The 20,330-nt window shown below is 36.1% G+C and overlaps 2 protein-coding genes across 4 annotated transcripts; both read left to right on the top strand.

Annotated features, from left to right (window-relative positions):
* The first annotated feature begins 2,550 nt into the window (after positions 1-2,550).
* LOC112289285 (DNA replication complex GINS protein SLD5) lies at positions 2,551-3,842 on the top strand. Of its 2 annotated transcripts, XR_002971825.3 has the most exons (3): positions 2,551-3,296; positions 3,428-3,579; positions 3,720-3,842. XR_002971825.3 is itself a non-coding variant. In XM_024534382.3 (2 exons), the coding sequence occupies exons 1-2, from the start codon at positions 2,713-2,715 to the stop codon at positions 3,525-3,527; spliced, it is 684 nt and encodes a 227-aa protein (XP_024390150.1). In that variant the 5' UTR covers positions 2,551-2,712; the 3' UTR covers positions 3,528-3,842. The 2 variants fall into 2 exon arrangements, 1 of the variants encoding a protein (XP_024390150.1); XM_024534382.3 differs by having other exon boundaries at positions 3,428-3,842.
* Positions 3,843-10,201: 6,359 nt separating this feature from the next.
* LOC112289199 (uncharacterized) lies at positions 10,202-17,106 on the top strand. 2 transcript variants are annotated; one of them, XM_024534214.3, is made up of 22 exons: positions 10,202-10,873; positions 11,201-11,280; positions 11,563-11,649; positions 11,946-11,996; positions 12,237-12,354; positions 12,660-12,716; positions 12,860-12,924; positions 13,092-13,175; positions 13,322-13,372; positions 13,603-13,665; positions 13,891-13,934; positions 14,072-14,141; positions 14,287-14,349; positions 14,570-14,659; positions 14,850-14,888; positions 15,056-15,205; positions 15,402-15,479; positions 15,665-15,750; positions 15,943-15,991; positions 16,100-16,180; positions 16,366-16,459; positions 16,799-17,106. In XM_024534214.3, exons 1-22 carry the CDS (start codon positions 10,756-10,758, stop codon positions 16,921-16,923), a joined length of 1,743 nt encoding a protein of 580 aa, XP_024389982.1. In that variant the 5' UTR covers positions 10,202-10,755; the 3' UTR covers positions 16,924-17,106. The 2 variants fall into 2 exon arrangements, with proteins under 2 accessions (XP_024389982.1, XP_090111070.1); XM_090254944.1 differs by lacking the exons at positions 15,943-15,991; positions 16,100-16,180; positions 16,366-16,459; positions 16,799-17,106 and having other exon boundaries at positions 15,665-15,754.
* Positions 17,107-20,330: the final 3,224 nt, after the last annotated feature.

The raw sequence follows: 20,330 nt of genomic DNA, 5'->3' as shown, positions 1-20,330 counted from the left end.
ACTTGATTAGTTTTTTTCTAGCCAAGTCTTTGTTCTTAGCACCTTTTAAATAATTGATTGTTCTATGAAATGACTTAAGCAATAAATTCTTTCAAAGATTTTGCTTTCAATATTGTCAATAAGAAATATTTGACATTATATTTCAATTCATATTAAAATTGATTAATAAGAGTTTTGTTATTTGAGTCCACATTGCAAGTGAAGTTTTGGAATTCAACAACATATATAGTAATTAACTATGATCCATGTCATAAAGACAAGAATTTATCTTTACTAATTTTTTTAATCATTTTTTCTAAATATAGTTGTAAATACTTATAAAAATGAATTCAAATCATATAAGACTCTTGAATTTTTTTCTATCAAAAGTACAAACTAAAAGAGGGTACTTTCAGATAGAAGTGCGCTTATGAATCCAACTTGAGCAAATCCATCAAGATGTTAGAAGAAATACAAGCTTTCATAGAGTTTGACTTATTGCAAAAATCCTCAAATTTTTGATCTCGTTCAATCAAACTTCTTGAGTATACTAATCCTTATCTATATCATACTTGTAAAAGTAAAACTTCCTAAATTTAAATGTGAGTTTGATTTACTTACTTCTTTCAATTACACAACTTCTTAACATACACTTTCAACTTCTTTCATAGGTATAGGATTAGTATTTTTGTAGTTGGTATTGATAAATGTGAAATTTCCACTTTAAGAGTATTAACAAGTTTGTGAAGATCTACAATAGTTGAAAATCTATTTTCACTTTTGCCAAATATAGCATCCATGATTTTTCCTTCTATTTCAAATAACTTAATAAATCTATAAGTCAAATTAGAGAAGGACAATCTGCAACCTCTAATATCAAATGAAAATTTCTACAAAAAAAAAGTAATCTGCTTTCTTTAAGGAAAAAATCAATGTTGAAAAATTAAATGATTTATTTAAAGGTAGATAATCTTCAACCTTCAAAATACAATAATAAAACTATGATAATCTAGTCACTTCTAAAACAGGACAATAATAATGAATTAGGACTCTTATTAAATTGTCAAAAACATAAGTCTCAAAGAAATAAAATCTCAATACACTCTTATGTTACTTGAAAAGTCTAAGAAATCACTCAAAGATGGTAATATATTGAATTAGAATAGCTGTTGCTAAAGACAAGAAGACTAGAAAGTCTTGAAACAAGACTATGGACTACAAAGGCATTGACAAGAATGAAAAAGGCTTCATTCTTGCTTCTATATATACTTTCTAATTAAGAGCTACATGGAAATATTCTATATGACCTCCAATACATGTTGACTTTGCTGGACACATGACTTAATTTGCAAGGCAAGTTATCTATATGTGCATGACATAGTTGACTTGTTCCACAAGCTACTAGCATGTGTAATATATGGCTAACTTGTTGACCAAGTTTCTAGCCTATCAATTGATTACGAACACGTGTAAAGTCAAAGCAACATCTTTGAAGCTTTTAGGAAGCTTTTCTAAAAGATATTTTGAAATTAATCTATTTTTTCTTACTTCTACTTAAATATAAAGGTAATTATTTGAATAAATATATATACTTGTGATACTTTCTTACTTTTGAATCCAAATTTTTCTTTTACACACCAAAGACATGAACATAGGCTGAACATCCAAATACTTGAAGTCTAGAGTAATCATTAATCTTATTATTATAAATCTCTTCTAGAAACTTGCATTGAATTTTAGTGCATGATAAAAAAATTATCATGTAACATATTATATTTATTACTTCAATTCAAAAGTTCTTTTAAAGCCTTCTATTATTTAACATACAACGTGCCTTCTTTAGCAAGGTTATATTCATCTTCTTAGCTACTCCATTTTTTTGACATTTACATGGTGTAATGAAATGATGCGTTATCCCACATTCCTTGCAGAAGTGTTTAAATTATAAATTATTATAGATTGATATATATATATATATATATATATATATATATTAATTAAACTTTTTTTATTATTAATCAAGATATTTTTTGAATATATTAAGAGACTTATATATCATATATTACATATAATTTTATTTCTTCAAAAATACTTATATATATATATATATATATTTTACTATTTTTGAGATGATGATATCAATTTATTTAGAATATCCATCACATAATATTTTAATTTTAATTATATATATATATATATATATATATATATACTACACCAAATCTTTACAAATTAATATGCCTAAAAATGTTTTGTTCAATTCTTTTTATAACCAATCAGAAGAAGAATAAAAGTACACTAATGAATTTAACAATTTAACAATTTCGATGTATCCGATAAATCTGTTGTGAATATTTATTAAAAAAATATGTAAATGTAGTGGAATTCATTCTATTGCAACACGTAATGAGGAACTAATAAATACAAGAATACAAAAACATGTAATTGGGTAACTGGATGAACGTGGATGATAAATACCAGGTGTTTCATCCGATTTTAGAATCAGGGTGATGGATGTGAAGTGTCCGCGACAGCTTCAAATCCCGTCCCGTCGCGTCGCGGCGCGGCTTCTGTGAGTGAGGAAATGAGAGCTGGGTTGTTGCCGCAACAGGATGGCGCGCGTGGCATTGCAAGCACCCTCTGCGTTAGATTAGGGCGGAGAAGCTGGGGTTTCGGAGGCCCTGGTGGTGCTGAAACAGAGACGGGAGCTGTAGATCTCCCAAGCGTTAGATAATGGACAGCGCTAACGGCAGCGAGGAGGATGCATTGTGGGGGAATGACGATGACGGCGGACAATGGAGCCATCAAGACTTGCCCAACGACGTGGAGGTGCTCAAACGCATATGGCGCAATGAGAAATCGGCCCCTGAAATTTTGGGCTACGAGACGTTGCTCGTGGAGCGCGTCCGAGAACAGATCGCTCTGATGGAGGAGAATCTTGCAGCGTACGCGGAGAGCTTGGACGACGTGATGCTGTCGCTCTTTGAAATGGACGTGAATCGGCTCATGTTCCTGTTACGAGCGTATCTTCGCGTTCGCTTGTCGAAAATTGAGAAATTCGCGTTGCACATTATGAGGACCGCAGAATTGTGGGACCGTCTTTCTGCACAGGAGCAGGAGTACGCGCAGAAGTTCGTGGATGTCCTGTCTAAGCACATGCACGACTCCGTTTTGGGAAAGTTGGAGAAAGCGTATGACTCGATGGTGAAGCAAGCTGCTTCAAGTGAGGAGAACGACATGATCGTGGAGCCGCAGTTGGACACATATGTCTTCTGCAGAAGTAAAACCGCTGTGGGTTCATTTCAACTCGACGATAAGTAAGCCATTCATGCCTGTAAGAATATCTGGTATAGTTTCCTAGTTGATACATTGGATAGAGCTAAAACAATTATGTGCTGAATCCTTTTTTCATACTGATGCTATTGATTGTTGGCCGAGCGGGTGGCAGAGGCGATGAAACTGTGGATTTGATGCCAAACGATCTTTACATCCTTAGGTACAGACCTGTGAGGGGTCTTTTAGGGACCGACAGCATCGAACTTGTATGAATTATAAATGCAAGCCTGAAACTCACGACGGGGAAAGAGAATCTTATGTCAGGTTAACTCTCTAGTCTTTGAAATCTTGACTTTCAATGACAAAGAGGATATGTCTGCATCTTGTACTCGGTCGCCTCACGAAGTCCTAAGCCACTCGTCATGGAGGGGAAAAGTTAGTGAAGAATTTAGACTATTGTGCAGGATTTCGCGCTTCAATTTGAACAATTACTAGGGATTAGCATCAGCCATTCATTAAGGTACTTCAAATCCATTATTTCTCCATGCATAACCCTTTGAATGCTAGTATTTTTTTCGATCTCAAAACCAATCGAGGTTTTTAGGGTTTCAGTTCTTTTGGGCCTTATTGACTGTTCGAAATCCGCGTTGCAGGGGGGAGGGGGGTTCTTCATTAAGCTTATTTGTATTTGCCTAATTGCAGTCTTCTGTCTACTCGTGCTTTTCTCTAGTCTAATAATCCAGCATATTCTGTTTATTTATCTCTGTAAGTAAACATCTGAATGCAGAGATGTTCGACGAAACCTTGACCTTTTCTTAAACACAACTTAGATCGTCTTTTACAGTGAATAGACAATAATGTAGCAGATGCTGCATTGAAGATTTTCTTTGATCGTCTCAGCTTCCAATGCATTATATTGATGCAAACTCTACATGTCTAATGCTGACTTCATCCATATTTCTGGATCCGCTGAAATTTATGGCTCGTAGCTTTAATCAACGGGTGTTTTAGAGTGATTAGTTCATGAAGCGGCTATCGGGACGGACTTATCGGCACTACCGTAAATTACTGTTATGAATGTGGACTTCACTCGAAAAGCACCCATTGCATTGGCACTTTTCCTTGTGACGTAAAAGTAACTTCTCACGTAAACATGAGCGACAAAGTATTTTCTTTTGAAGAGATGAAAACAATGCCATAACTACAAACACAGCAGTACAATAAAAGAGGCTTGAAACAACAAGAGAATAAATGATATCAATGTAACAGTGATGTCAGAATTGAGCTGGTATGGAAAAACGTGGTTATCATTTCTTGCAACAAGCTCGTGGTGATCCTCGTTGAGAAGACATTCTAGCCTGTACGGGGACGCCGTTTGTGAGATCGAATGTTGTGGGGCTGCATCTTTACTCTGCCGTCTTGCCAAGAACCGTAAAGTAGGACGAGAATTTGCAATGAAATGGCGTATATGTTTGAGAGACCTTGGAAGATAACATGAGTCACTGACGCCCACCAGTTCACTACCGGGTTTCATGCAATTTTATCAAAATCGGTTTGGCTGCTGAAAGGCATATCCATGTCCATGCGACACACCCATATCGTAGTCTTTGTGAAGAATGCTGTATATATCAGCCATATTGTTTCAAGAGAGTCCACGTGAAACGTCGTGTTGTTTACCTGTTTGTAAGTAGTAGCAAGATTTGCTTGTATTCATGGAATCAAGGCCAGATGCGATATAATCATGCTGTTGATACTGAATATAAACTTACTTTTCAATTGTTGCATTTGCTTATTGATGTAAAGTCCTTCATTTTGTTTTTTTATTATATATAAAAGTTGTTTCTTTTGTACATCAAATGAGTTATACATTGCAAGATGTCTATGTAGTTGCATTTAGAACAATAATTAAATTGAAAAACTCCCTTAAAAACCAAAACATTTATTGTATTTTGAGATAGGAGTATGTTGCCTAAGACATGGATTTTCATGGAAATACAAAACATTATTATTTAAGAACAAATCATTCCAAAAAATTCAAAATTAATCACAATTATTTATTTTTTTATAATTATTTTTAAGTATAAATTTTGACCATGTTGAAAACTCTTAATTAATGCCTAATATAACTTATAGATCTAAAGATTATCCATATTTATTGCAATGATGAAAATAAAAATATCAAAGTATTAGATGTTGTTGAGGTATAGAGAGTTTGCTTTAAGAAAGCATTAGGCTTCTAGCTGTTATAAAATATTCAACCAAGCCTTTAGATAAAGGAAATACCAAATCTATCTATAAAATTGTCCCTATATGGGCAATTAAATCCATACATAAGCCTTAAGTACCAAAGATCACCAAAAAATTGATAAAATATCATAAAAAAATTGTATATCCTTAAACTAAATTTTTCTTGAACTTCAACAGCTCATATCTCACGATCGGATCGTCCAAACAAATTCAAATTTTAAATGAAGTATTAATATATTTTTAACAACCACTACAACAAATTTCAATAGTAAATTCATTACAAATCTTGAGATATCACTAAAATTCTAACAATAACTTCAAACCCTTGCTTACATATACATCTGTGTAAATTTCTTCATATTTCACAAATTAAGTATTCAAATACCATAAAATTTAAATATATAGCTTTTGAATTCAATAACACATACTTTTAGAAACTTTTAGTCAAAAATTCATTTAGAAACTCATGATATGGCTCCAACCATTACTATCAACAAAATGACTTACTTACTGCTTCTGAATTACATGTATTATCTTCAATACTCTATAACTTCTTCATACAAACTCCAAATGCAAAAAATTCTTTATGCAAGAAGTAGATCTAAAAATCATCCTTGTAGCTGCACCTCTTGATCTCCAAAATCAACCACAAAACTCCTCGTAACCTCAAAACAACAATAATACATCTTAAACAATATCTTAACATAAACTTCATGTTTGTCGCCTATTATAAAAACTTAGAAATGCGAGATTATATTTCAAGTTGGAAAAGTGTGTATTCTATATTACTGAAGTTGACTTTTTAGGATACATCATTTCTAATGAAGGTCTTATGATGGATCCTAAGAAAGTCCAAACTATCATAGATTAGAAGATTCTAAGAATAGTATAAGATGTATAATACTTTTTGGGCTTTGTTAATTAGTATTAAATCTTCATTACGAACTTTTCTCAAGTTGTAGCTCTACTTATATGTTTGACTTATAAATGCAAACTTTAGTAGAATAAAGAAACAAAAGCATCATTTGTTGCTTTAAAGAAGGAATTTATTTCTACATTAATCTTGTATAATGTTGACTTCTCCAAGATAATTTTTATGAAAACAAACGTGTCAGACTTTGCTATGAGTGCCGTATTGTCACAAATGGAAACAAATAACAAACTCCATCTAATAACTTTCTTTTCCAAGGAATTTTGAGCAATTGAACTTAATTATGAGATCTATGACAAAAAAACTCCTTGCAATCATGAATTCATTTCAAGAATGGCATCATTATCTAAAAGGCGCTTCAAGTCCAATTACCATGTATAGGAATCATAAGAATCTTGAGTACTTTATGTTAGTACATGTTTTAAATTGTCGTTAAGCCCGTTGGAGCATGTCTTTATCCATATTTAATTTTTAAAATCACTTATCGACTTGAAAATCAACAAGGTCTATTGGACGTCCTTTCTAAACGTTCTTATCTTACACCAAAAGAAGGAGATACATCTTTTGATCAATAAAGAATGATTTTCTTGAAGCCTCAGTATTTTCATCTTTAAACAATAAAGTCAACATTGATTTTTGATTCAACCTTTATCAAGTAAATCTAATTAAGTATGTCCTCTGATCCTCTTGTTCATGATGTCAAGAATCTTTTTTCTAAGTCTTATGATATTTCAAAGTTTGTGTTCAATAACAACCTTCTCTATTTTGAAGGATGCATATATATTACAGAAGGAGAAGCATGTCTACGTGTTCTTCAAGCATGTCATGACTTGCCAACAACAGAACATTTTTTATACAATAAGACTTTAGAGCTTATATCTAAAGATTTTTAGTCGCCACAAATGTGAGAGAAAAAAAAAATTATACAATTATGTGATACTTGTTCAAGATCCAAAACTCCTCACCATCGATCTTATAGACTTCTTTAACCATTACCAATTCCAAAACAACCATAGTCTTCTGTTTCTATAGATTTTATTATGGATCTTTCAGTCTCAAGTTCACATGATTCCATATTTGTAATTATAGATCGCTTCACCAAAATGGCACATTTTATACTATTTACAAAATCTATTTGATGTGAAGAAACAACTGAGCTTTTTTTTGATAATATCTATTGCTATCATACATTGCCAAAAGATAATATAATAGATAGAGGGACTCAATTTGTATAAAGATTCTTAAGAATTCTATTCAAGATTCTAAAGATAGATATAAAACTTATTTTAGCTTTTTATCCTCAAATTGATGGGCAAATGAAACAAGTAAATCAAGTTTTGAAGCAGTATTTGAGGTGTACCATCAACTATCATCAAGATGATTGGACAACTCTTTTACTATTGGCAAAGTTTGCATGCAATAATTTGGTACATTCTTCTACTCAACAAACACCTTTTCTTGCTAATTATGGTTATCTTCTATAACTTCATACTCTTGACTTTTCAAAAGTTGATAATCTTGTGGCAAAAGATTTAGCAAATCATTTATCAAAGCTACATACAACAATGAAGATAAAATTAAAAGAAGCTCAAGAATGGCAAAAGATCAATGTGGATGCCTATTGCAAAGAGCAACCACAATTCAATATAGGTGACAAGGTATTATTACTTCGTCAAAATATCAAGACTACTCGCACTTGTAATAAGTTAGACTATTTTAGGCTAAGACCTTTTTCTATTTGTGAATAAATCAATCCTGTTGCTTATTGATTACATCTACCAAAGTCTACAAAGATCCACCCTATATTTCACATGTTCCTTCTTGAGCCGTAAAAGATAGTGAATATCTTGGGAAGAAGAAAAATATCACCTCCTCTTATAGAAGTGGATAATAATTAAGAACTTCGAGGTAGAAGAAGTCTTAGATTCAAGGTGGCATCAAAATAGGTTGGAATATCTTGTTCATTAGCATGGATATGATGTTAGCAAATTTACATGGGAACCAACAAAGAATCTTGCAAATGCAACAAAGAAGGTTGAGGCCTTTCATTGACGACATCCATCAAAATCAAGATAAAGAATTGCAAAGATCCATAAAAGATGATGACCGCTCCTTGTAAAACTCATTCCTAGAAGAGGGGATAATATCACGGACATATACATTTACCTCAATAGTTACTTATATGATTAGATAGAAATAGGTAAATATAGATCAATTTTATAAAGTCTTCTAGAAAAGCTTTCTAGAAGCTTCATAAACTTGGTTTTAACTTTAAATATATTTATAGGTTAGAAACTTGGCCAAGAAACTAATCACGTGTTAGTAGCTTGTGGAACAAGCTAACTATGTGGTACATACATAGATAACTTGCCTTGCAAGTTATGACATGTAATTAACAAAGTCAATATGTTTTGGAGGTCCTATAGGACATCGCCATGTAGCTTTTAGTTATAAGTATATAAGGAAGCAAGAGTGAAGCCTTCTTCACTCTTGTCAATGCTATTCTAGTCATCAGTCTTTTTTCAAGACTTTTTAGTCTTCTTATTTTTGGCAATAGCCATTCCACTTAATATTACATTACCTTTTGAGTGACTTTCTAATTCTCTTTAAGGACACAAGAATGTAATGAGGATTCTCTTTCTTTGAGATTCATGTCTCTGACACCTTCGACCAATAAGAATAAAGATCTTTACCTTTTGCCTTCATCCAACCATGCCTTGATTTCATCCCTCCCCATAAACCTTCTAGTAGTTTAGATTTTTATCCTTAGGCTTCTTCCTTCTCTTAAAGCTCTATACAAAACATCTAAATCTTATATAATTTAAATAATATAATAAAAATGGATAAAATTCAAAATAAAGTTTCTTATATCCACTCTCTTTAAATTAATTTATTAACAATTCTAACACACATTAAGACTTATGAATATAAAATATATTTTAAATATTTTTTACATACTATAAGTATTTACAATACAACAATGCTTAAATTTAATATAATAGGTCGATTGATGTAATATGATTTATCTATAGATTTTTAAAGAAATTTTCTAATGTATGGTCTACATGTGAATAATTATTCCAACAATCTTTATATTAACTTATTAACACTTTTCTTAATTAATATTCTTTCAAAAAACTCATACATGTTTTGGATTTTAGTATCATTTTTAAATTTTTGTACTTTCTTTCTTAAATATGTGTTATGGAGATTTTATAAAATAAACACTATAAGAGTAAACATATACATATCTTAACAATTATTTTTTAGAATTTTATTTATTTAATAGCTTACAAGTTTCCATGTATAGTAGCATATATAATCTTGTATTCTTATTTTTTTCCTTGCAAAAATAAAAATACATACTAATTTCTAAATTTTGAAACATAAAATTATTTAATAACAACTGATGTGTCAAAATGCAGCTTGACAGTATTAACAAACAATTTATATTCTAAAATTTAATAAATAAAAATAAAAACTTGTGTGATTCTCAATACGAGAGTGTGCAAATGATTGAAATTTGAATAATATTTGCAGTTCCAACCAATTCTCTAAACGCATGAAAAGTACCACCCAACTGGGATGGATCTGAAACAATGATACAAGATGGGGGTTTCCAAAGGCTAAAGGTGGAAGCCCTTCGGACCCAAAGCCGAGGGAGGCCCATAACCGAGTAGGGCCCATAGCCGAGTGGGGCCCATAGCCGAGTGGGGCCCAAAGCCAATGGGGAGGAGGACCCGGCGCAGAAAGCCGAAGGCAGAATGCAGAAGAAGAATGCTCAAGGGACACACAACGAGGAGAGAAAGCGAGAGAGAGAGAGAAGCAAAGGCGACGGATGAGGAGCGGCGGCCGCATTTCCTCCTCCTCCTCCGTACCTTCCTGAATTGCGTTATTTAACCACCTCGCTGCGCCGCACTGATCACCATCACCATTCCCCAGCTCAGCACCCTGTGTGGAATCTAATCCCCAGCGGGTGGTTCTCGAGACAATCAGCTTGGTTGCGCGTGCTCCTCCTAGTAGACTTCTGTCGGAGGGCTCTGTGTGGGGTATGGGACACGCTTGCTGCATTTTGGAGGAGAGAGTTTTGGGGGAGGACTACTGTGGGTTTTGAAGACGTGGGACAAGATTTTGGGTGGAATGCTCGCTCTGCGTTGTGTTAAAGGGCGTGTCTAGCTACGGAATTGAGCGCGCTGTGACTGGTTTGGGGCTGCTGATACTGGCGGCTGGAGAAGACGCAGCGAGTGAGGGGGTGTTTTCTGTGTACTGCTGTTTCCTTGCACCGAGGCATTCGAGTGTTAGTGCGAAGTGGTTGGGTGAAGATGAAGTATGTGATTGTTACTGGAGGTGTGGTTAGTGGCCTCGGAAAGGGGGTCACGGCCAGCAGTATCGGCGTGGTGCTTAAGGCCTGTGGTTTGCGGGTTACCTCGATCAAAATTGGTACGTGCATTGTAGGAAGCTGGTTATTTTCGATCGAGTTGTGCCGTAAGATCAGGTTTTGGCGCAGGGTTTAGGGTTTAGGGTTTGGGTAAATTCATCTGCAATCACGGATTAGCTGATACTAGCGTTGCGGAGGGCGTGTTGAAGTCTTCGGATTCATGAAGCCTAGACTTTTCTTTCAATAATGTGGTTCCATGTGAAATAGTCAAAAGTATTTGACCTTCATTCTAGTTGACGATGATTTGTTTGAACTCAGTTAGAGTTTGTTCGTTTAGAACGAGTGTAATTGCTTTCTGATGCTGCTTGTCTCATTTTGTGCACCCCCAGATCCGTATTTGAACACCGATGCGGGGACTATGTCACCATTCGAACATGGAGAAGTCTTTGTTTTAGACGATGGCGGTGAGGTGAGCGATGGGGAATCTTGATTTCTGGTACAAAATAGTTAACATTGTTGAAATACGAGACTGCTTGCGAGCTGGTAGCAGGTGACGTGAAGAAGCCAATGCGCTTCGCACTTTTCTTGGTTTGTAGTCTGATTTTAATGTATATGTACTGACCGATTCGTGGGATTAAGTGACAAGGCTGATTGTCTCAAGGGTGTTCTAGGAATGTTCTCCTACAAGCTGCGTCTAGTTGGTGCTTCTCCAATTTTATGAAAATTATCTTGTGCTTTGTTGAATGTGTAGGTAGATTTGGACCTTGGTAACTATGAGCGATTTTTGGACGTTACTTTGACTCGCGACAACAATATCACTACCGGAAAAATTTACCAGGTATCAGGCAGAATACATATTAGAATTGTTCTATCATTACGTGTAATTCTAACAGTATTTGTGGTAATTCTGTATGCGGTTCCCTTTAATATACGTTCGTTGAGGGTTTTGAATTGGATTTAATATAAATACTGACCGATTCGTGGGTTTAAGGGTACTGCTCGATTTTCTTAGTATCTATTAAAATGGCTTACTTTCCTGGTGTTAATACGTCATTTTTTGGCTGAAGGGTAATACCTGGCTGCATTCTGTTCTCTAGTTCATTGATGTCGGATCCGATTACTATGGTTCTACAGGCAGTAATAGAGAAGGAGAGGCGAGGTGACTTTCTGGGGAAAACTGTACAGGTTTTTGACTCTCAAACTATCAGCCTCTATCTCGGTTTTTTGGTCAATCGTTGTCTCCTTTGTAACGGATAATTACATGCCATATACAGGTTTATATGTTGATTGGGACTGGGCATGCTACTACATTTAGCTGGGAGAAGACTACTGCGGTTCCTAGTTATCAGTTAAGTCTACTCATTTTTACCGTACGAATGATTAGATAATAATATCTTGTGGTGGTACATGTCGGTCATGAGATAGGTTGTACCACACATCACAGATGCCATCCAGGACTGGATTGAACGAGTTGCCAATGTACCAGTGGACGGACTCTCCGGGTGTGCGGATGTTTGTGTCATTGAGCTGGGAGGCACTGTTGGTATATTTCTACACTTCATTTGTTTCATGATTTCTGGACGGCGTTTATGTTTGGGGTCAGGTCTCTGTCAGAATGCAGTGTGAATGGTTGTTCAAGAAGAGAGTGTCCTCCATTGCGGCGTCTCTTCAAGTAATTGTGTCCCTGTGTGGGTTGGGCTTTTATTTCCTTGATTTTTCACCACGTTCATGCTCTTCTCCAGTTGTGTACTCTACATTGCAAAGCAGTGCAGATTGATTGTGGATTTATGTTCTCTTCTTTATTAGACTACTGTATCAATAATTGGGTTAACCGAACTTAGTATGCAGGTGATATTGAGTCCATGCCTTTTGTTGAAGCTCTTCGACAGTTTCAGTTCCGAGTTGGTAATTTCCTAAATCACTCCTTAGTTTTCAGTGGCTGGAGACAATCCTGTTGATGTGATAGCAATTGCTACTCTTGTTACGTTGAGTGTTTTCATCGAACTAGCTTTGATAAGTAGTTCCTCACTTGACGATTTGTCGTGCAGGTAGGGATAACTTCTGTTTAGTGCACGTGAGCTTGGTTCCCGTTCTCGGTGTGGTGGGCGAGCAGGTTGGAACAATGATCTCGTTTATACTATGTTTTTAATTATGTTCCTAATTTAAAGGAACTATTGGGACTTTGGGTTGCGTACTTGCCTAATACTTTCAACTGTTTACGCTTTTTAGTTTGAATTTGAGCCCTTCATTGACCTTGTAAATGTCTGAATGTTTCAACAGAAGACGAAACCAACTCAACACAGTGTTCGGGAACTTCGGGCACTTGGTCTAACTCCTCACTTGCTGGCTTGCCGAAGCGCTCAGGTAAATCCCCAAATGATATATATACACACACATATCTTTTTGCCTTTGTCTTTACAAGTTATTTGTGCAATAAAATAAATTTGAAGTAAAAAGATTGTAGTAGATTATTTTACAGGGGTCCTTGACATTTGGTTTCTTTGACGCAGCCCTTGGAGCAGGTCACTAAAGAAAAGCTCTCTCAGTTTTGTCACGTTCCAGTAAGTGGTGTACATCTTCAGTTTATGAGTTATCTGCCATACTTACGACATCCTCTTCGCTCTTTTGGAGGATGACATTCTGTTGGATTCGTTTGATGCTATTTTCCTAGGAAGGCATGTGATTTGCACATCGATTTCCCAAGGTTACACGTTGGTATTATTTTATAGAGTTTCTGCACGAAGGATTGTAAGAATTAATGTCAATGTTACTGAATGGATTGGATGTGCAGGCTGAGAATATAATTAACATATACGACGTTTCCAACATATGGCACATTCCTCTATTGCTGCGAGTATGGTTTCTTTTCAACAAGTACCTCCTAGTATTGTGCGCGTTGTAGTAGCAACTTCAATTGTGATATCTGGTTTGAGAAGAATATTGCAGATCTTAGACGTCTTCTTTGCTATCAGTTCTGTATCTTCTCACAACAGATGTGGTGAATAATTAAACTACCGAAAAGTCAACTCCTCTAAGTCATTCTAAAGCCGTGTTCTGTGAATGTTTACGAAATGAACAGGATCAGCAAGGGCACCTAGCAGTACTTAACAAACTGCAACTGAGGTGGGTCTCTAATGTTTGCGTGTCCCTTTCTGTATTGGAAGTTGGTTTTGTGTTGGATATGTTAGTCTAAAAAGGAAAACAATCGACATCTTAGTGCTGTAATCGACATTGTCGTATTTTTATAATGTATTATGCAGTTCTGCACCACCTCCAGCGTTGGATTCATGGGCTGCGCGAGCTGAGCGATGTGACAACCTTACTATCCCAGTAATTCTTCTGACTTTCAACTTCTTTTTGTAATGAACACAATATGGCAGTCTTCTAATTCGATGATGTTTGTTTGTCTATTTTGCATTGTCTTCACTGTGAGAAGTTTGTTTTTTTTTTACGTTAAATGGATGTTTCTTTGCAGGTGAAAATTGCTATGGTCGGAAAGTACACGGGTCTTTCTGATTCCTATCTCTCAGTCCTCAAGGTAGTATTCAAAATCGATCTTAATGTACTTTTCGCAGTCTATTATCTGAAAAAACTGTGCTTCATACACATTCAAACTAATATTGCAGCCGACCAGAATGTCATTATAGCTGAGTCAGTGTTCCAGCATTCTTTTACATATCCAGCATCATTCATCCAGACTTTGGTAATTTGGATCCAGGAGTTCTCTACAGAATTTGATTTTTTGTGGGTATGGTCAGGCATTGCAACATGCATGCATTGCATGCTCAAGGAAGTTAGTGTTGGAGTGGGTTGCCGCCACCGATCTAGAGGATCGTGCTAAGGAGCAGGTATTATTGACTGTACCTGATTAGCGAAGGTGTAAAGAGTGTTGAACTAGGCCATTGTCGGGATACATGGGTTATTTTTGTGAGGTGATAAACATGCGTATGGTCGACTTTGGGCATACTCAAAATAATAAGAGTATGTAATTTGCTCTTGTATAGTTGAGGCTGAATTGTTTTCTATCCACTTGTGCAGACTCCAGAGGCATATGCTTCCGCGTGGAATACCTTAAAAGTATATCATCGGACCTGTTTGCACCACTGTTTGTGCATAATCTTACTTGCACTCGGTGTCATTCTAATTTGTGTGCTTGCTTAATATGCTTGATGCATATTTGCGATATTTACGATAGTTCAGCTACTTGTTGTGGCGTATTGATTTTTTAATTATGTCTTGCACAGAATACCCATGGTGTGCTTGTGCCTGGTGGATTTGGTGATCGAGGAGTACAAGGAAAGATCTTAGCTGCTACTTATGCACGTGAAAACGGAGTACCGTACCTGGGGATTTGTCTTGGAATGCAGCTTGCTGTTGTGGAATTTGCTAGAAATGTATGCATCCTTTTTTCTTTCACCTATATTTCCGATTTTTCTGTTGTGTTTTGCAACTATTTAGTAATGGAATGTAATGATGATCTAAACAAGATGGATTTCTACTTTAAACTATGTTCACTCGAGCGAAGACGAGTAAAATATTTGATACCTTCTTAGAAGTAACCCTCTGTTAATATTTGGTCGTGGCTGATAGGTCCTTGGGTTGAAAGACGCTAACAGCACTGAGTTTGACTCTGCCACACCGCATCCTTGCGTTGTTTTCATGCCAGAGGTGTGTAATCTTCTTCTTTTTCTTTAAGCCTCTTAAGTTAAACTGATTTAGAAGCTTCATTTATGGTTGTAAATTGAGATATCTGAGCTACTCAAGTTCCTCGAATTGTTTCCCGAGTTCTTCATTAATGCAACTCCAAGAGATTTGATGTGCCATTGAGTGCTTTTACGTTTCTGACTGTGAAGGTCTCCAAAACACAAATGGGTGGTACAATGAGACTGGGAGCTCGCAAGACATTGCTACAAACTGCTGATTGCATATCCGCTAAATTGTAAGTTTTGTTAAGCTACGGTTGAGCAATTGGTTAAGCTGTTCTGCCAATTTAGTCCGTTTCCGCCTGCTGCTCATATCTTTGCGTCTGTTTGAGTTATTCATCTTTTTTCAGTTTCTTTTCTTTGTTTCGTGTTCGTAGCTTTCGAGTTCTGTTTTATCTGAACGTTTTTGATCCGTCTGTTTCTTGTAGGTATCAGAAGGATACATATGTAGATGAACGGCATAGACATCGTTATGAGGTATTGATCATTTATCCTTCATGTTGTGTCAGACACTTGAGAAACTATTTACATTTTTTCTATTGCAATCTACTTGCCTGTTTAACCTAAGGTTACTTGTATTGGCAGGTGAATCCAGAGATGGTTGAGAGTATAGAAGCTGCAGGACTTCACTTCGTTGGGAAGGATACGACGGGACGTAGGATGGAGGTATCTTATAGCTGACTATTACTACACTAAGAACCGTTAGTTGAATTATATGTGATTTGCAAAGAGATGCATTTGCTATTAGTTCTCACGCTAGTTTCGAATTCTAGTCTTAGTTCTTAGATGACAAGGTGAACATAAACCATGCTCCTAATTCGGTGCTTCCATGCAATCTTGTTTCTGTTCAGATTTTGGAGCTGAAGGGGCATCCATATTACGTAGGTGTTCAATTTCATCCAGAGTTCAAATCGCGCCCCGGCAAACCTTCTGCGGTCTTTTTAGGTGAGGTTCCTGGTTAAATTGGTCCTCAAATTCAGCCCTATTGTGTGTTAATCTGCATGTCAACTTGCGGTTCATTAGTTACCTCAGCCATTTTGTGTAAGGTCATTTCTCTGATATGGAATGCTTAGTCCTAACTTAAATTGGGTAGCTTTCAAGCAATAAATTTAACTTGGATTTAGTACATTGCGACGTTAACATGGAATCTCACCCTCATCTCTAATTTACTTTTTCAGGTAGTGTACATAAACAAGTAACATCCTTGAGGACGAAAGTTATGATTCAGCATATTTTACGTGTGATTTTGCCGTAGTGGTAATAATTTTTGGTCCTCATGTGCAGGTTTGATTTTAGCTGCGTCAGGTCAGATGGATTCTTACATCAACGGAGTGCATCCATCCACAAAACTAGCGAGATCAACATCTGAGACTATTCATCCCACTCCCGACTACAAGCATGCTGATTAATCTGTATGCATTTCTTCAGACTGTGCATAAAATTTCGCCGCCTAGAGTAGATTTTTCCCACTATATCTGTTTTAATTGGTTCGGTTGCCAGAGTACCGTAAACCATTTTTTTCACCAAGTGCGTAAATTGTGAACCAAGTATTTACCGTTTTGAGAGAAATGATTCTTCCCCAAGTTACTGGATTTTTCGCCTTGTGACGGATGTGGAGATGATTTTGCAATTCTGGCACTGTTCATGCTTGTGCATTTGACACACTTTAACCCTGTCTGCAAGTGACTGTGTGTCATTTCGATATAAGACCCGTACTATTTGGTTATTATGAAGTCGAAGAATGTGCAGTGCATTTGGTGCACTCAACAAAGTCCAAAAAAGGAAGACTGTTTATGCTGCGAAAGCACTGATTTAAGTGGTCCAAACCTTTCTTTGCATGTAAATTTCATGAGTATATTTCCGAATACAACCGCTATGATGTGTTGTCGTTGGTGTGTTCACCTCATTTCCATCAATTGAGCGATTTGCATATGTGGACTTGTGTATTATGCTGTGAACGATTGGATTCAAATGTAGCCAAGGAACACAGTGCCTAACAGTAGTATCGATACTTGCACATGCGTAGTGGATTGACAGTATTAACTACAGTTGAAATACCCAATATTGCAACCTGCGTACAAAGTTTTGATTCTAATTCGTTCATGCAAATAGTGCTGAGACAAATCATATCTCAATATGTTAACATACAAAAAGAAATAAAATAATGTAAAATAAACTACTGCTTTACTTTGAGCGCATTTTAACATATGGTACTCAATTATTATTATTATTATTGTTGTTGTTGTTCTATTATCTAATAACTTGGAAAATATATTCGACATTATAACAGTTTTTCCCGTGATATTTGCCCAAATGATGGGAGAAAATCACGATGGAATGAATGGCATGAAACTCGTCGCTCTTAAAGCAAATAAAACGTTTGTTAAGTTTTTTTTATAAAATTTATGATTGCATGGCACTCTTTATATCCCTTTTTTTATTTGAAACATTAAAAAGTCATTATCTTCATGCTGGGTTTTTCCTTTACAGAGGTTTGGATAGAATGTAGCTGGGATTTGAATTGCCAACCTAACAGTACTATATGAGAAAATTTGCTCATGCACAAATTTTTGAAGTCATTTCGTTTTATACAATATTCTCCAAATATTTTTTTTGTGACAGTAATAAAAAAATAATAATTAGATTTAAAAGTGCAAAAATTTTAAGTTCCACATTTTTTCATGATAATATTTTTTGCAAATTAAATCCTTCCGAAAAATAGCACAAAAAGACCTTTCGAAATGAATAATTTTCATCCCAAAGATTATTTTTATGAGTGTGACTATTTTTATGGGATAATTATATGACCCCATTGTTGACATAGTCTCTAAAAATCTAAAGTAAGAAATGAAATAAATTAATAATATATTTTTAAGGTGAGAAAATTTAATCAAACAATCAAGGTTGACATTGGATTTACACCATGCAATGTGGTGTTGTGATGAGGGTTGTTTGTTAGCACTCCCAGCATGAAACTGAATGAATATTGTGTTGTTACAATTAATGCACTTTAGAATGTGGTTGAAAATCAATTTTTGGCTTGACAATTAGAAGAAATAAATACATATTCATGAATAACCTATCTAAAAAAACACTGGAAGTAAAAAATATTGGAGCACATAAGGAGTGAAGTGGAGAATATAAACATCTATTCTCAATATTTTCAATTGAACTATTTTTTTTTTTTTTAACATCAGTAAGAAAGAAAAGCTTAACCCAAAACACAAAACATGTCAGACTTAAAATTTAAAAAGTAAACTTGAAAAGTGCAAGCCCAGGTCCCCAAACTATCTTTTCTAAATCATAGAGGACGTGTCTCAAAAACAACACCCTTGGGTCACCACCTCAAACAAGGTTCTCCAAAATGATCACCAGCACATATACACACAAAAAAAAAAAAAAAAAAAAAAAAAGGAAAAAAAAAAGACAAAAAAGACAAAAAAAAAGACAAAAAAAAGATAGTTGAGGAAGAAAGATAGAGAGAGGATCAGAAGCGTATAAAAGAAGACACACACGCACATATCTATATATATATATATATATCATTGAGTCACACAACTGATTCCACGACCCCAATTCGGAAGAACAAACCTCATTCATACTCTCTCTTAGAGGCTTGGATGGAATCAATCCCATGAGACCAGGGGTTCCGTCCCCAATCCATGAATTGAATGTGGACCAATACAGAAGCGACAAAAAGGACCAAGGTGCTGCTTTTGCTTGGAGGCGGGGGCCGCCTGGAAATGGCCTTTATAATCCATATCAATGGAGGCACAAAAGGCAAAGTAAAGGCAAAGGAAAGGGAGGGATGGGGCGGAGAACAGGCACACAATCCCATGCACTCACTCACTACTCACTCACTGACAAAGCCTCTCCTCTCCTCTACATCATGCTGGCATGCAAATATGGTATTGTGCTGAGCTGGACTGTCTGCGCCCCTCCTTCTTGACTCTTCGCCCAATGGAATTCTTATTCGTCTTCGTCGTCATGTACTTCTCGTAAATCTTCGACAAGCTTCGCCTGCCCCGACCCTCTCCTCCTCCTCCTGCCCACACCCTATGCACGCAAATAGAGTAGAGCTGGGTGTGGGCACACCCTCCTCCTCCTCCTCCTCCTGTCAAGAGCTCGCCCCCACTGCTGAGGACCTGCTGCCCCTCCCTCTACTAAGTTACTGTACAGGGCTGCTGTTGTCATCGTCTCTCTCGTGCTGGACTACTCCCCCCCCCCCCTTCCCCTTCCTCTCTCTCTTTTCCTGTCTGTCTTTCTGGGTCCTGCTTCTTTCACGTATTGTCATGAAAATCTTCGATGACAGTGTCTTGCTTCGCACGGAAACTGCAACAGATATGGGTTTCTTTGGTAGTTGATCAAACTTAAGCCTTCTGTTTGTAATATACGTATCCAAGATCGGATCATTTGGGGGGGGGGTCCGGATCGTGGTTTCGGATTCGGTGTTTCGAATAATGAATACTTCGTTCAATCTGAAATATAGGGCTTTGCTGATTGCATCGTGATTTAATGCCTGGCATGAATAATCGTCTTTTTCTTATTCGTTCGTTCATTCATCATTCCCTTCTTCAATATTAGAAAATGAGTGTGCCATGTTCAGAATTGTCCTTTTGCCCTGTGAGTTTGCTAAAGGGTGGGCTACAGGGTAAATGACTTTCATGTGTGGTGAAATGCGTGTACTGTAATGGCATCTATGCGTGGAATCATCGCATTGTACAAAACAGTTTTTATACAACGTTTACTTCGTCATTTTTTTTTTTAAATGAGTAATAAATTACTTCTCATTCTTTCTTGTGAGTCTGACTCCAGT

Source organism: Physcomitrium patens, chromosome 12 (genome assembly GCF_059467195.1).
Source record: "Physcomitrium patens ecotype Gransden chromosome 12, ASM5946719v1, whole genome shotgun sequence".
NCBI classification, from domain to species: domain Eukaryota; kingdom Viridiplantae; phylum Streptophyta; class Bryopsida; order Funariales; family Funariaceae; genus Physcomitrium; species Physcomitrium patens.
The sequence above is the reverse complement of the archived record's forward strand: the minus strand, read 5'-3'. Positions and strand labels throughout refer to the sequence as shown.